At 34.0% G+C, this 15,719-nt stretch overlaps 1 protein-coding gene across 5 annotated transcripts in view; it reads left to right on the forward strand.

Annotated features, from left to right (window-relative positions):
• The window catches only part of Sirt2 (Sirtuin 2), a 60,618-nt gene that overhangs the window by 32,062 nt on the left and 12,837 nt on the right, over positions 1–15,719 (forward strand). For all 5 annotated transcript variants that reach the window (XM_076489593.1, XM_076489596.1, XM_076489594.1 and 2 more), the window contains one exon: positions 4,739–4,807. In XM_076489593.1, the coding sequence (XP_076345708.1) occupies positions 4,739–4,807 (69 nt within the window). The remainder of the gene's footprint in view (positions 1–4,738; positions 4,808–15,719) is intronic.

The raw sequence follows: 15,719 nt of genomic DNA on the forward strand, positions 1-15,719 counted from the left end.
TGATGGAGTGAGTGTGACTTCCTCTACGTTCTTGCTCATTAATCCTTTTTTTTTTCTTTTTTCTTGACATAGTCTTACAGTGATATATGGTTCAGTTTCATAAGACTTATTTTTTCAAAATTTTTCTCATTTCAGTTTTCACTTGACTGAAGTTATTAAACTCAAATTGCACTTAAATTTTAATGGAGATAGTTCTAAAGCTAATGTTAGAGAGGAATCTCCTTAAAGTGAACAAATCAACACCATTTTTAGTGAAAATCTTGCTCACCCAGTGTTGGTTCCAACAATAGTACTCCACTGTGGGACACCTGATTTGACTTGAAACTTCAATTAGAGAAGTTTTTCTCAAGTGGTAACATCTTGTTCTATATTCTTTGACCTTTTAAAGGTTTATGATATTATGTGGAGGTACGGTATTTTGCAAGACCACCACTCATATGGGTTGTGTGGTCATTTACCCACTTTTATTCAAAACCTTTTATTGGACTGTTGATTCCAAGTCTGTGTGGGCTCAATGCTTTCCCGTTATTTTCCACAGGAACTTTGAGTCCCTTAGGGATGTGTTTTGAATGTCACATTTTTCAGTGTGAAGATTAATGCTATCACTGCACAACTTTCTTCTACTGTTGCAAATGGGTTCTAAGTCAATGACTTCCACATCTCATATCAGTCACTGAACATGAAATTTATTGAGCAACAGCTTCAGACACCCTCAATTGTTTGTTGAAGTAGACCACAGCAAATGATTTTATCTCTTCTTTCTCTAAAACTGTTTGCATGCACTTTTTCTGCCTGAGCTCCCTCTTGGTGATGTTATTCTTCATGTGGCCCCTGAGGCAAAGTTCTTGGGGCTTATGTTTGACCAAAAACTGCCCTTTATTCCACAAATTGAGTAGCTACATGTTAAGTGTACAAGGGGATTGAACATTCTCTGTGTTCTTTCTTCCACCTCTTGGGGAGTGGATCGATGTTCTAAGCTAAAGATCTATTGTGCCGTCATTCATTTCAAACTGAATTATGGGTCTCTGATCTGTGGCTCTGGTAGGACTTCGGTCTTGAAGGTGTTGGACCCCATTTATCATCTGGGACTTCAGCTCTGCACAGGGGCTTTTTATATTTCTCCAATCCAGAGTTTGTACACAGAGTCGTATGAACCTCCTTTTTTTCTCTTCTGCTTGCAACTTTCTTTACTTCATGCTTTGAAATTCTGTTCTTTACCACAGCATCCCACCTGGGATTGTGTCTTTCTTTCTCAGTGAGCTATGCTTTTTCAGAATAGATGGTCTGGTACTCTTCCTTTTGGCTTTCGTGTCCAGGCACAGCTGATTGAATTGGGTCTGCCCTTGGATGGCAAGCTCTCTTCATTAATCAATCCACCTCATCATGACTTATTACTATCTTCACTTGTAACCTTTCTTTGAGTCATCTAGGTGGGTGGATACTCCTGTTTAAAGTACTATTTTCTGTTTGCCAAACATCTTTTGAACCATCCTCCATCATTCCCATTTATATGGATTGTTTAAAATCAGATGACTTTGTGGGCTCTGCCATGGTTTGTTGCAGTTTGGTGGTTGTACAAAATATCACCCATACAGTTTCTTGTTCACTGTCAAGTTGTATGCCATTTCTCTTGACCTGGGTCATGTAGAGGCTTTGCAGTACACCAATTACACTATTCATACCAACTCTTAGCTCTCTATTGGCCCTGGAATTGCTTCACTTTCATTCTCACCTTGTTCTTGTCAATAATCAAAACTAATTGATTTTGTTCTTCTTTATCTTCTGTTTCTGTTGAGTTTTTCTGGATACCAGGCCATGTCAATATTCACAGGAATGAGCTTGCTGACACTGCAGCTAAGTCTGTCTGCTCTGGTGCTATTACTGCTGTACCTGTCCCATATACAGACAGTGGCCATGTATTCAAGGCTAGGCTCCATGCAATTTGGTTGTTGACATGGATTGAGTGACATGACAAGTTTTTCCCATATTAAACCTTCTGTTGCTCTCTGGCCTTGTTTTCAGAAGGATTGCAAGGAGGAAGTTGTCTTGGTAAGGCTATGCATTAGTCACAGTTTTTAACTCATTGTTTTCCTTTATTTGGGACTGTTGTACCAATGTGTGTGGCCTTTATGACACTCAAGTCACAATAACCCATATTTTACTGTCGTGCCGTCATTCAAAGTCATTTTATACATGTTTTTTTTTTTACGTGAGTTTGTCCCTGACACTGGACAGTGCCATTGGTCCACTGTCCACATTATCTGTGTTTTTAAATTTTTAAGGGCCATTGGTCATTTTAATTTTTTTAAGTTTTTTAACCTGCTTTTTGATGTTTCTTTAATTTCATCTTGATTAATTTTTACATTTTACAGTGAATTTACCTTTTTTTTTTACTGGTTGTTTAGCATAGATAACTCATTTACTTTGTGCCAATAATTTCCAAACAACCAATTGAACCAAGATATGTGTATTCCATGCCTGATGTATTTCTATATGAAATTCTCTTTGCTTAAATAAAGCTCCAATTGTGGTTGGAAGTTCATGATGGCCATTTTTTTTTCTCAAGAGTTTTAAGGAATCTACAAAGTTATGCTTAAGTTGACACTGGTTAATGAGTCATCATTATCTTTAGCATATGATTGCTTGGCAAGCTCCATTTATCCTCTACATAGTGAAACTCAAGGTGATTGAAAAATTTACTGAATATGGTTACACATTTTGTAGTACTGCTTCACTTGGTCCAGGTTCACCTTTTTCATAACCATGCTTTAGCATCACAGCTATCACTTTCAGTAAGTTGAGATTGTCTATGTTATTTGCTGAGAAATCTAAAGGCAAACATCCATTTTTTTCTTATAACCTCTACATCTATTCTTGAATTTTTCCTTATTGATTTTGGATAATAATATGAATTTAATTATAATTTTTAACTATTTGATTCTGACACTATAGGAATTAGAAGTCAACAAGCTCATTCAAATGTTTTACTTTACATTGTTACAGTATTTCTATAGATTATAACACCATGCACATAAATTGAAAATATTTTACTTAAGCAAGCAGATTAAAAAATTCAACAAATATATCCAAATAATAACACTCCAGAAACAGTTTTGTGGTCTGTGTATATCAGATTACTGGTAAATTAAAAACAATATGTGTGAGTGAAGTATGTTAGCATAGAGTTTTGGTGAGTAGTACTTCTTTCGTGATGATCAATTGCAATAGTATTTCACCAGTCACTGAACCTTTCTCTTTCAACAAAACATGAGGAAAATTTAGGGGCAAAAAGTTTACAAACAAAGCAGTAAACTGACCCTGTTGATGGTGAATACAATAACCACTCTCTCTTGTATTGGTCACCATTGGCTTTTACCCTAAAGAAAAGTTTTTGCGAACAGTATCTCGTAGTATATCAGACTTTGCCACTATTGAAAGTCTGTCAGGGTTTGCCAAATGGCCCATTGTGGTATTGACAGTCAATGAGTCCACAAACAGTCCAATAAGCCACATCATCATCAGCAAAATTGAGCCACAACCCTGGATCTTTTGCTTTAGTTTCTTTATATTTTGTAGTCTGAAGTATTTTACCATAGTCCAGTAGATTTTCATTTTCAGCAATTATTTCAACTTCAGACTGCCTTGTAGAGCAACTTGCATCAAAATTAACACTAGTTACAGGCAAAGTGAGATCAGTTGTGAGACTTGTGCCTGTTGAGCCAGCCTGTGACACCTCAAGGCCATCATGATGTTCTGACCTTGAAGAGGACAAAGTAATACTTGTAGGTGTGGAGCTTGGTTCAACTTCAGTCTTGTCAGAGTCAGATGCAGTACAAGTGACTTTTAATGGCAGAGATGGGTTTTGACTTGGAAGATCATATTGTGTAAGTTGAGGGAAAAAATTAGTCAGAGTTTCAGTCTTGGCCACTAAATCCAAAGCCTTTTGTTGGTTTTTCCTTGCCAGTTTTCTCTTTTGTGCACCACTTAATTGAACACGTTTCATCTTGCAGTCTGAAAAATACAGAAACAAAAATAATAATAAAGAAAAACACAAAAGAATATGGATCATATACAGTTATAATGATTAGAAAAACACTGAAATTCATAATGAAAAACGTTGGTAAGACAGTCAAACATACTAAACTTTAGGTCTACATTTAGACAAAGATTGTCAGAAACTTATCCTAGGACCTCGGTCTATCAGCACATAAGCATGAATTAATAAATACCTTTATTGATTTGCTACATTCTGATTGGTTGAAAACCATTCCAGATCAATCTCAAATTAATTCAAGACTGGCATCAATCCATTTTAGGAGAATTAGTTATAATAATATAGGAGAATATCTATAGTAACACTTTGTAATCTGTAGATTCAAATAATTGTGATTTTTGTAATTTAAGACAATTTTTCGACTTGTATATGTAAGCTTAACTCATAATTAAGTAAAATTTGTAGCAATAGGGAAAAAGTTATTTTTTGTGTAGAACATATAATTGAAAGAACAAAGGAAAAAGATGAATATTTCAGGCATATACAGTTTACAAGTGCTTTTTTATTCTGTATAATTATAAGTCAGAGTTATTGTTTTTATGCTTTTTTATGGGTATATACTGTTATGGATACAATAAATGTTATCAGTTTAATATGTTTGCATTTTCATTTATTCATAATTGTAGAGAGCAAAACACCAAATACTTGGGTGTGTGCAATTGAATCTTACTTTGTATATTTCAGCCTACAGTTTGCCATTACTTTCTGAGGTTGTTACATGATAAGAAAAAATTATTGAGGCTCTATACACAGGTAATTTTTTTTAAAATAAATTTTAGTATGAATTTAAAAGGTCAGTTGTGTTGGAAACTATTTATCTTGAGTGTTATTTTATAATGTAAGAGATTTATTTGATTTGTTGTTGGGCAAAAAAATCATAATAAGCTACCACAGAGATTAAGTCATGAATTCCAGCATTATAAACACTCATTGTTACTACTGAGCAACTAGAGTATACTGCATAGTGCTGCTGCTGTGAATTTTTATTAATCTTTCCTGTTGGCATGCTTCAGTTTTCTGCCTGTACTGTAACTCACATTGTGCTTACTTTATCTGTAAATATTTTCTAGGTCCTGAGATTATGATTTCTTATTACAGTAATAAATTAATGTTTTGATATACTTTAAGGCTTTTTATGTCATTTATTATTATTTAAAACTGTTATTGTTAAAGATGTCAAAATACTGTTTTTTAGAATATTAAAAGTTGCTAAAATGTTTCCTGTAAAATATCATAAGAAAAACACTTTCATTACTAAAATGTTGTCTGTATAGCACAATCCAAGTCCAACAGATGTAATCTAATAAAGTTTTTCTCTTTTAAATCACATATACATGTAAAATAGTGTTCTCATTATGTATTTAGTAATTGTTATTAAGTAAATCTTTAAGTCACTAACTGATAAAATAGCAAATTTAATTCAGTTTTAACGCTTGTTCCAGCTTTTACAGTTAATTGAAAGTTAAAAATAAAAAGTGAATTGATTTTATTTCCTGTGAGAAAATAAATTTCTTTAAGGAAATATTCTTAATTAATAAAATTTACACTGCTACATTTGCATTATTAAGAGGATAAGCTGCTTTTCTTCTATTAGTGTTTACAGCCAAAAATATTGCCAACATTAAGAGTACCCAACTGCAAAAACAGTGCATTATAATCTTAATGAATAAGAATACAAGAACAGACTTAATTAAAATTAACATCTGATTGCTTTGGATATGCAACATCAAAATTAATCAAACTTATTTTGTATATGACATAATTTTTTGTATTTTATTGGTAGTAATACATAGCTGTATTTACATATACCTATATATCACAGGAGTTCTCAATTTTTAAGTGTAGGATCCCCAATTAGTCTGATACCACATTGCTTGTCAAATTGATCAGCTTTGTACAGAATTAGGATAGAAAAATCAATGAATAAAACATAAAATTTTCTGAAAGACATTTGAAATTTCAGAGAAATTTGACTTTTCAGAAAGTATTTCTGATCTTAAGGTGGAAATCACTTTGCACTCAGACTATTTAAAAAAATTTTTTTTTTCTTGAAAAATCTCTTAAAGTGCGCAAAAGACTTGTAATGTTTGCTAAAAGTCTGCCTAATTTTGTGAAGGTACACATTCTGTATTGATGGTTGTAATATGTAAAATATGACATGTATAAAATGTTATGAAGTCAGTTCATCCAAACTTGTAGTGAGAGAGGTAATTAATTCAGTAACTGAACTTTAGTTTTTCTACCTTCTTCTGAATTTTCAGTTATTACTGACAAAATATAAATAACCTTCATGCCCTTTATGTTCACTGTGTAGGTGGATTTTCAGCAGGATAATCTTCCACTACTCATATTACTCCTGAAATTCTTGACCTTCACACTTGTTTTGGAGGTGGGGAAGGGGAATTCTCTATATGGTCTTCTTCATTTTCTGCTCTGCATTTTGGTTTTTCTTGTTTATTGAGATTTCCTTCTGTGCATTTATTACCTATTCTAAATATCTTGCATATGCATAAAAAACTTAACAAGCCATTAAAAGTTAAAGTGTAAAGTGTAGATTTAATAGAATTGTAAAACTTTTCCTGTTCATAAGTTTTAAAATATTGAGTTTTTAAAATTGTCATATGAAGAGCTGTGAAATCACAGTTGTAATGATATTTTTTTGCAAATGTCTTGTTCATAATTGTCTGAATCACATTTATATAATCTGAAACCAGGTATTTTTTCTGCACAATCTTTTTGCCTTAGGCTAGGATTTTTTGTCTTTCATGTACATCTATAATAATAATAGTGTGTGTGTGTGTGTGTGACATATTTTTCTTATTCACTGCTTGCATATTTTTAATAAGGCAAGTTAGAGAAAAATCATATAGAAAAGAAGTGGTTTCCTATATTATACACTAACAGAATTTGTTAATGTTATTAGGTTGATAATATGTGTATTCTGAATTCATTTTAGCATAAAAGTATAACCTATATACTTTTGTTGCTAAGCAACATGACATTAAATGCATTGTTACCAATATGCATTGGCTTTTCTATATATTAGAAGTTGTTATATAAGGAACCTCTTCTTTTCTGTATGGTTGTTTGCTGATTTGTCTCATTAAAAAGATGTGCATACATACAGAAATATGGATAAGTAATACCTGTGCACATATAACATGGTCTACTTAGTATGGGTGCAGTCATGAGCACACACAGACCAACAGACATGCCCTTTTTTATTATAGGTTATTATATATATATGTAAAAACGGCTCGTTTTGGTTGAGAAAGTTTTTTACGTAGAGGAGTGAACAATGTTTCGACCTTAGGTCATTGAAGAAGGTCGAAACGGTGTTTGCTCCTCTTCGAAAAAAATTTTCTCAACCCAAACGAGCTGTTGTTACATATATGTTTTTCTCTACAAATGGGTTTTCTTGACATCACTGATTACAGGTTATTATTTTTAGAGTCAGGATCAAATATTCACTTTGCAGCCTTCATTAACTGTGAGTCTCACTGGTAATATTCTATTATCATGTGGCTTTTATATTTCTTTAACACTATAGCCCATCAGGCTGTGTTTCAAGGTACTTTCTTTCCATTCAACGTTTCAGCTAATTCTGAAAGAATTTCTTTTCTGCATGATTTTGTCTTTGTAGGTATTTCCCTTAAATTAGTTTCCAATTAAAAAGAAACATGCCAGCAGGAGTTGATTAGGTATGTAGTATTTCATTTTGATTTTGATTATTGGGCTTTTTTAAAGGTAGTGAATAAGTGATTTTTGTCCTCCTGCTTTATGTTGTTTAATTCTCAGTCAGTGTTTGGAGCTTCTACTTGTACTTTTTGATTGGCAGCATTCACTGATTCTTTTTTGTGTTATCGATGACATCTCTGTTTGGTCCTTTTTAGGTTTATCTTGGGTCTACTTTTCATTTGTGGGACCCTTGAATTCAAAATTCTTCAATTATACATGTACATATAAATTACTGGAACTTGTGTGATGCTTAATGAAAGTGATGCAGATCTTGTTGAAACTAGTACATGTAGAGTGCCATTTTAAAGTGGAAGCCAATAAAGTTTTAAAATGTGTAAATAGGAAACCTTGATTTTAATTTTTGTTTGTCATCCTTTAAATCTGTCTTTACTTTCATTTTTTAATATTATTCTCTTTTTTCAGTTCGACCTCTGTTCTTTTCTCTTTTTTCATATCTTGTTTTATTGCAACTTCTAGATCAGAAAGTCTCAAATCTTTCTTAGAAAGTTAGAAAGGAGCAAAAAAAATCTATTTTACCAATCCAGTCATAAACTTTTATGAATTCAGTTTACATCTGGATACACTTTAATTCAAAGTGGAATATATGAGTATGTTACAGAAGTTTATTCATAATGCTCATTGAATGATGAATACTTTTCCCATACATTTCTTTGTTCTTCATTCCATCATTTTTTGGGCTTTTACTAGAAGTGGAAGTTTTATTGTTCACTACCTCAGCACTGTACATTTTCTGTTAACGTTGACTATCATTATGGATAAGCATATTCTGAACTTTTCTTCTACACATGCTCATTTGACTACTTAACAAACTACTAGTCTTGGGTGGATCATTCAATACTCCAAATTTATTTAGTATTATCACAGAATTTATTTCATCTTGGATTTTAGATCAGCACCATTCAAAGAACACTTTAGCCATCTCTTTTGGTATTGAAAGCTGTGGAGCCTTAGGTGCATGTTGTAGGGGGCAGTGATGGCCTTTTTAAACTCATTCCTTTGCAAAATGTTGGAATTTGATTCGCAGTAGCATCTGACATCTAACCCATTATCATGCAGTGTCACTCTAGAGTTTCTTCAGTTTTGGTTGAATCAAACATTTACAGTAAAAATAATCCCTCCATTTGTTCCTTTAACAGGTTAATTGAGGGCAGTTACCAACTGATCTTAACTAACATTTTTGATGACTCTCTCAAGATCATTGTATTCTTCCCACAGAGTGAACTTTTCACTCTTTTAAGTTTTTCAGTGGATTTGTGAATACCCAGGTTGCATGATGATCAGTGCCTTTATTACTTTGACCAACTATTTTTATTTCTTTTACCCTACGTGTCTTGAGGTCCAAATTCTCTGGCTGTGGATACCCCAAATCAATATGAAGAAAACCTTATCTTCTACGTGTACCTTCTGTATATCCTTTTTTCTTGAATCATGGCCAAGATTAGTTATATGAAGTTAACTTTTCACAATGACATTCAGTGTCTATGATTTTATGACTGGCTGTTGTTTGGTACTTTTTTCCAGAAAGTAGGATTCTCTTCACAGTTTTCTTGATTTTAGCTCATTCTCTCAAACACTCATCTCTGGTTACTTTTCATCCTCAACAAGCTATCTTTCAGGTTTGGTGTATTAATCAGGATAAATCTTAGTTAACTCCAACACCATGACATTTCTTTATGAATTTGTTTCTTGATCATTGCTTATCAGTTCTTTTGTAGCTGCTTATGGAACTACCTTATATGTCATTATTAGATGCCATGGAAGTCATCAGTATTTTTTTGTACTCACTATTCAAAGATCTCTTTTAAGCATGTTCTGTCAAACATCCTGAGTTCCTAGGCATTGTACTAATTGGAATTTGTGTTTGATATTATGTTTCTGGTCTTTTTACCTTTTCTGAACCCATAGTAATGTGTTTGCCATATCTTCTTTTCCTCGTATCATATCATACCTTATTACTGGCAACAGGCAGACTAAATTGTGTTATCTATGCTTCTTGTACCTTACTTTTTTGGAAAGCATCAAACTTGGTCTATGAGAAAAGATAACCACAAGATTTATGGATTATATTGCTTCTCATTACTGATCTGTTTCTTCTTTCAAAAAATAATTTTTATGTCCTACCAGTAAGGTTTGCAAAAGGTTTTAATGCTTTAAAATTAAACAAACTCTTTAGATTTTGCCCTGGGTGCTGTAAGAAATGGGCTTGTGTGAATGATGTGACTTATTTACTAAGATGTTCCTTGCATCCTAAAAGTGACTTTTGGGCTGTATTTTATTGTATTTGCCATGTAATGATGTCCTTAGTATTTCACAGTACTCTTTATAGAATAATCTACTTGACAGTATGTTGTTGAATCTGAATAAATTTTCCTTAGTATTTCACAGTACTCTTTAGAGAATTATCTACTTGGCAGTATGTTGTTGAATCTGAATAAATTTTTTATTTTTTTTTATTTCATCACATTGCTATCTTATTAGTTTTAGAATTCCATTGTGATCTTTAGGCCAAGTAGAATCCCTAGTAGGTGAATTATTCTTTGTTACCACTTGGATCCAATTTTATATTGTGCATGATAACTATCAAAATATCACCAAAAACTTTTGTTTTTAACAGTTTCAAGGGTTTTTGTGTGACATTGTTGACAAAACTGTTTTCCATGTCCGGAAGGGGAACACCTTACTCTTTTATTTTTTTGTTTTCATAATATATTTAGTGTTACTATTATATTTTTCTTTAGGTGTTGAGTCCATATTTTGTTCTGTTTGGGTGCCACTGACTAGGTCATATTTGTAATTTGGCTAGTTTTGTTTAATATGGAAGTAGGGGCTTTAGTTTCAGGAGTATGTCCATTTAATAACTATTGACCATCTACTCTTGATACTCTTCCACTAAAGATACAGGACAAGAGTATATAAGCCTACTGTGATAGCATTTTATGTCACCAACTGTAAACACACTAGAGTATCTGACAATTCCACAGGTATTTATGTACCATCTGATACTGTTTTCCAAATATTAGTTAAAGGGTTATGAGGGCAAGAAATTACCTTTTGAGAATAATGCATTTTCTGAGTGTCTGTATTGGCCCATCTTTGTGATGCTCATCCACTGTACTTGTTGTCTTGTATGAGTTCTGGATTATCTTGAATACTGCTTGATCATAATTTTAGTTTTCGAAACTCAAGGTTATTGACCCTGTTGTTGCTACGACCCTCTCTGATTCCCTTTTTAATTTCAGTATGAGTATTCTATCCTTTCGTATTTCAGAGGTAAGTCTGATTGTTCTGAAGTTTCCATTCTTGGAATTAAAATTAATTTCTGATATGTTACATTACCTATGCTCACATAAATATCTATTTTTATTTATTACTGCTCTCTATGTGGAAAAATGTTTTTGTGCACACCACAGCCTTTTGCCATCCCTCCATTGTAAATGACTCATTCTATTGTGTGTGTTATACAAATTATTGTGTGACAACCCTTCAATAGTGACAGTGCTAAACATTCTTGTTACACATGTGATTCCATTTATTCTATTCTACCAGACTATTACTTCATGTTTGTTAGTGCTTGTATCTAGGAGTTTAAAATTTTGCTTTAATGTGCTTTATCTTTATAACTTAAATAGTTATACATATGAAGTTGTCTTCATTATTATTATTTTTCTCTCTTACATTTGTATTCATCTTTCAAACAATTTGTTTAATTTATTAGTCATTATCAATTCCAAGGTTGATGTTATTTTGGGTATAACACCTCCTAAAAGTACTTTTTCACGGGTAGCAGGTGGAGGTGACCTGTAGTTGGATTTATCTGCAGTTGTTTACAAAGAGAATGATTGTTATATGGGTGAACCACCTCCTGTACATGTTCCACTGATTCAAGAACAAGCCAAACCTGTTTGATCTTATGAAGATTTTGATAGCTTTTTCTCACCATTGTATTTGCAGTGTCTTTCTATGCTTTATCTGTGGAAACAGGTAGCTCTAATAGAGCATTTTTATTCATGATTTTTCCCAGTTTCCTATTATTACCCTTTTCTTATGTTGCTTCATAGTTCTTCTTTTCTTTTTATTTAGTCTTCCCAGCTTCCTCAGATATTAGGGTTCATGCGTATCATTTTTCTTCCTAATTAATTGAGGGTACCAGCATGCTCCATGCCCCATAGGCTACAAATCAGTTTGCTTTGGTATATCATCAAGCTGATTGTCCATTTGTATCTTAGATCTAAAGATGACCTAGGAAGGTCGAAACATTGTTCTCTCCTTATCATTAAAAGTGTTAATACCCATAACAGCCGTTCTAAGATGCATTTTTATTTGAAGTGGGTTTCTCATAATCAAGAAAATGACTGTCCATATATAGACTGTTAAGCATTTGGGGTCTATTTTGCCAGTTTGGGGGATATGCCCTGACTTTCTGGTGTGTTTAACCCATGCCCAGTTTTCACACCTTCTTCTTACTTTTAATTTGCTTTTATAATGCTTATTTACAATACATATACATTTTGAGGCTATGCACCAAAATTCTGAGGGATTTTTTTGAATGACAGCTTCTCCCTTAATACTTCTTTTGTTGGGTTGTTTGTCATCCTTGCTCTTGCCTTACATATGAGTTTTGATGCAGGTTTGTCCCAAGTTCTTTTGACACCCACTAATATCAGGGAAACGCATATATAGCACCACTTCTTCAGCAGTGCATTTGATCATGTTCCTGACACTTTGGAATCATATGCAATCCTTATGTCAACATTTTTTTTCTTTCTTCTTTCATAGTTTGTTTGTCACAGTAGCCCCTATTTCCATTTCTCCTCCTTTACCTGTTACTTATTCCAGGGGTTCCTTATCCTAATTTTCTTTGACGTAGGTCAATACAATACTAATATTACTGGTGACTATCCTGTGGGAGCCCAAATATGCAAACTTGTTTCTCTTTGGTAATCTTTTGCCATAGGCCAGTGGGTTATTCAGATTCTATCTGATGGTCTTGTCCTAAAGTTCCTTTCCCCATCTTTGTCACAGGCACCCCATTTTTTTCTCTCTCCCTCAGGATACCATTACTAGTTGCTGTATGTCAGAAGCAGTTTAGAGCCTTCTGTCTCAATTGGCCATCTAATTTGTGAATCATCTTTCTACTAGTTTTTATTCCAAGCTGTTTGTTGCCCCCAAGAAAATCTGAGCCTGGTAGCTTGTCATAGATTTGTCCTGCCTCAATCAGTTTCTCAGTCTCCCCATGGAATCATTTTTCATCTTCATGTTGGCTTCTTCTCCTTGTTTTTGGATGACCAAGGTGAACATTGTGAATATTTACTTACATATCTCACTGTTTGTCAATCAAGGGGTGAGTTATCAGTTTCATGTGCTATCCTTTGGGCTTGCTTTGACCCTGCATGTTTTTTTCAAGTGGCCTGAACTTTTGCTTATATCAGTAACTTAGGATGCATTTTAATTATTATATGAATGACTTACTGCTATTAGCTCATTCTACACGAAAATTTGCTCCTCATACTTTTCAGCTGCACTGGAAGGTGGCTGATTAATCAAATTGGAGAAGTCTTACCTTCAACATGCCCAATATCTAATAGTTGGTGATCTGTGTTAGTGGTTGGACAGGTCCCATATGTTGGTGGGTGTCCCACTTTCTTCTCCTCCTCATCTGGATTTACATATTTTCACAGATGCTTCCCTCTAGCAATGGGACAATATGAGTTGAACAACAGGAGGCTTTGGGGTGTTGGTTTGCAGCCAAGAAAGAAGTCTTATCATACCAACACTTTGTAGCTTCTAGCTGTATGTCAGGTCTTGGATAATCTCCTCCATGTGGCCAGACATCTTCTGGTAATGATTCATTCTGACAATTCCAAAGTGGTTGCTTTTCTTAATCACCAGGGTAGCACCCATTCTCATTCTGTGTGTTTTCATACATTGGATCTTCTTTTCTGGACCAACATGCAAGATGTCCATATCCTTGTGTATTCTGTTTCAGATGCTATCAATCTTTTGTAGATTGTCATTCCCATCCAGACAAAATCTATCTGATGAAGCAGTCTCTCAGTCCTCTTGTTTCCTGGTGGCTTTGTCTGCAGTGCTGTACGTCTTACATTGATGCCTTTGCCACATCCCTCAACCACAAACTACCTCTATTTTGGTTTCCAGTCTTTCATCCTCTCACCCTAGCTGAAAGACAGTAAGGATTGGACCAATGAATAACTATGTGTTTATCCTCCCTTTTGCCATCTTTACCAGGTGATTTTGATCATCCATACCACTTGTGTCAAGTCCTTCTGCTAGGCCAACTCATCTCTGATTTACTCAACTTATCCAGCTACAACTTACCCCTCCACTACCTCTTTCTTTGTATCCCTCCCTTCTTCAGACATCTTGGTCATTACTACTTCATTTCACTCTTCCTATTCTCCATCTTCAAACATAATTTTTATCTGATATTTGGTGAGTATTCAGATTTGGTCTCAACGTGTAGCTTTGTTTCTGGTCTCTTTACCCTTTGTCCATGGAAGTTTATTAGTATAAGTAGAATATTTTCTGCCTTTTGTCTCTGGGCTAGGGGATTTTGGCTAAATGACCAAATGTTCTTCATATTGTGAGATTTCTTACTTGGTTTTGTTGATTGTGGATCCTCTGTCTCCCAATTTCTGGTTATCAGGTAACTTTATCCAACACCTTTCATTTTTCCAAATACTACAGGATATTTAACTCCAACACTCTGCCTGTTGATATGTTTCTTTCACTCTATGAGGCATGCTGCTCTTCCAGACTGGGATGTTAATGTTGTCCTCCATTGCCTAACTTTGCCTCTGTTTGAACCACTTTCTACATGTTTATTATTTCACCTTTCCCTTAAGACTTATTTCTTTCTCCTATTAGTCGGTGGATGATGGTGTTCTGATTTATTTGCTATTGATGTTTCATATATTCTTTATCTTCTTACATATCTTTTCCTTTATCTTTATCTTTCTTTTCTCACCAAAATTTTAGTGGTTGGGGAGGGTAACTCCTTTTTCTCCAATATTCCCTTTTCATCTTTGGTCTGTTCTGAATAGTCTTTCTATGTCCTGTATGTACTCTTCAATATCATATTTCATGCACAGCTTTCATCCATGGTGCTTGTTTCTGCCTTTTTAATCCTTAGTAGCCATCCTCTGTTCTTGATTTTTCTAATTACAACCTCATCAATTGGGTTAAGCTTTTGATTTGATTGATTTAGTCCTTTCTTTTGTTGTCTTTCCATACTTTGTTCCGGGTGTATTCTCATAAAAATTATCACCTTACCTATTTTCTGGCATCTCATCTTTGTTGTTTACTGAAGGAACATCTTCAATCGGGCATTTGGACTACTACTAATATGTTTGTCTCTCATTATTTGCATAGGATTGTAGTTTCTTCCTCTTCGAGCTATCATCTTTTGCCTGTAACCATTCTATAGACTTTTGTGAGACTTTAACTGGGTAAGTTATGTGTATTATTCTTTACATTTTTCAAAAGACTGATTTCCCTTTTCATGATAATTGCTAATTGTTTGGGTCCTGCTCTATAGTGAGTGATGCCTTGCCAGGTGTTTTTTTTAACTTTTAATGCCTGTACTGTTCAGCTATGTCAATATGTCTAAATATGTTTGATGGGCATGTTGAGATGGGTTATTCCACGAGATCCCTTCAAGACCATTCTTGCAATGAAATTGCATCATAAATATGCCTGTCTCAGACCAGTATCACCCATGGACTACATAGGTGAAGCAGAAGGTGATAGCTATTCATCCATGCCATTCCTTGTATTGAATAAATTTGTGTGGTCTGCTTTTAGAAATAAGATTTTATGGTTACCCATTGCATTGTATAAAGTGTTGGTGTTCCTCTGGATTCTTCACCACATTTCATTTCCCCTTTTC

The sequence above is a fragment of the Tachypleus tridentatus genome, chromosome 2, assembly GCF_004210375.1.
Source record: "Tachypleus tridentatus isolate NWPU-2018 chromosome 2, ASM421037v1, whole genome shotgun sequence".
NCBI classification, from domain to species: Eukaryota; Metazoa; Arthropoda; class Merostomata; order Xiphosura; family Limulidae; genus Tachypleus; species Tachypleus tridentatus.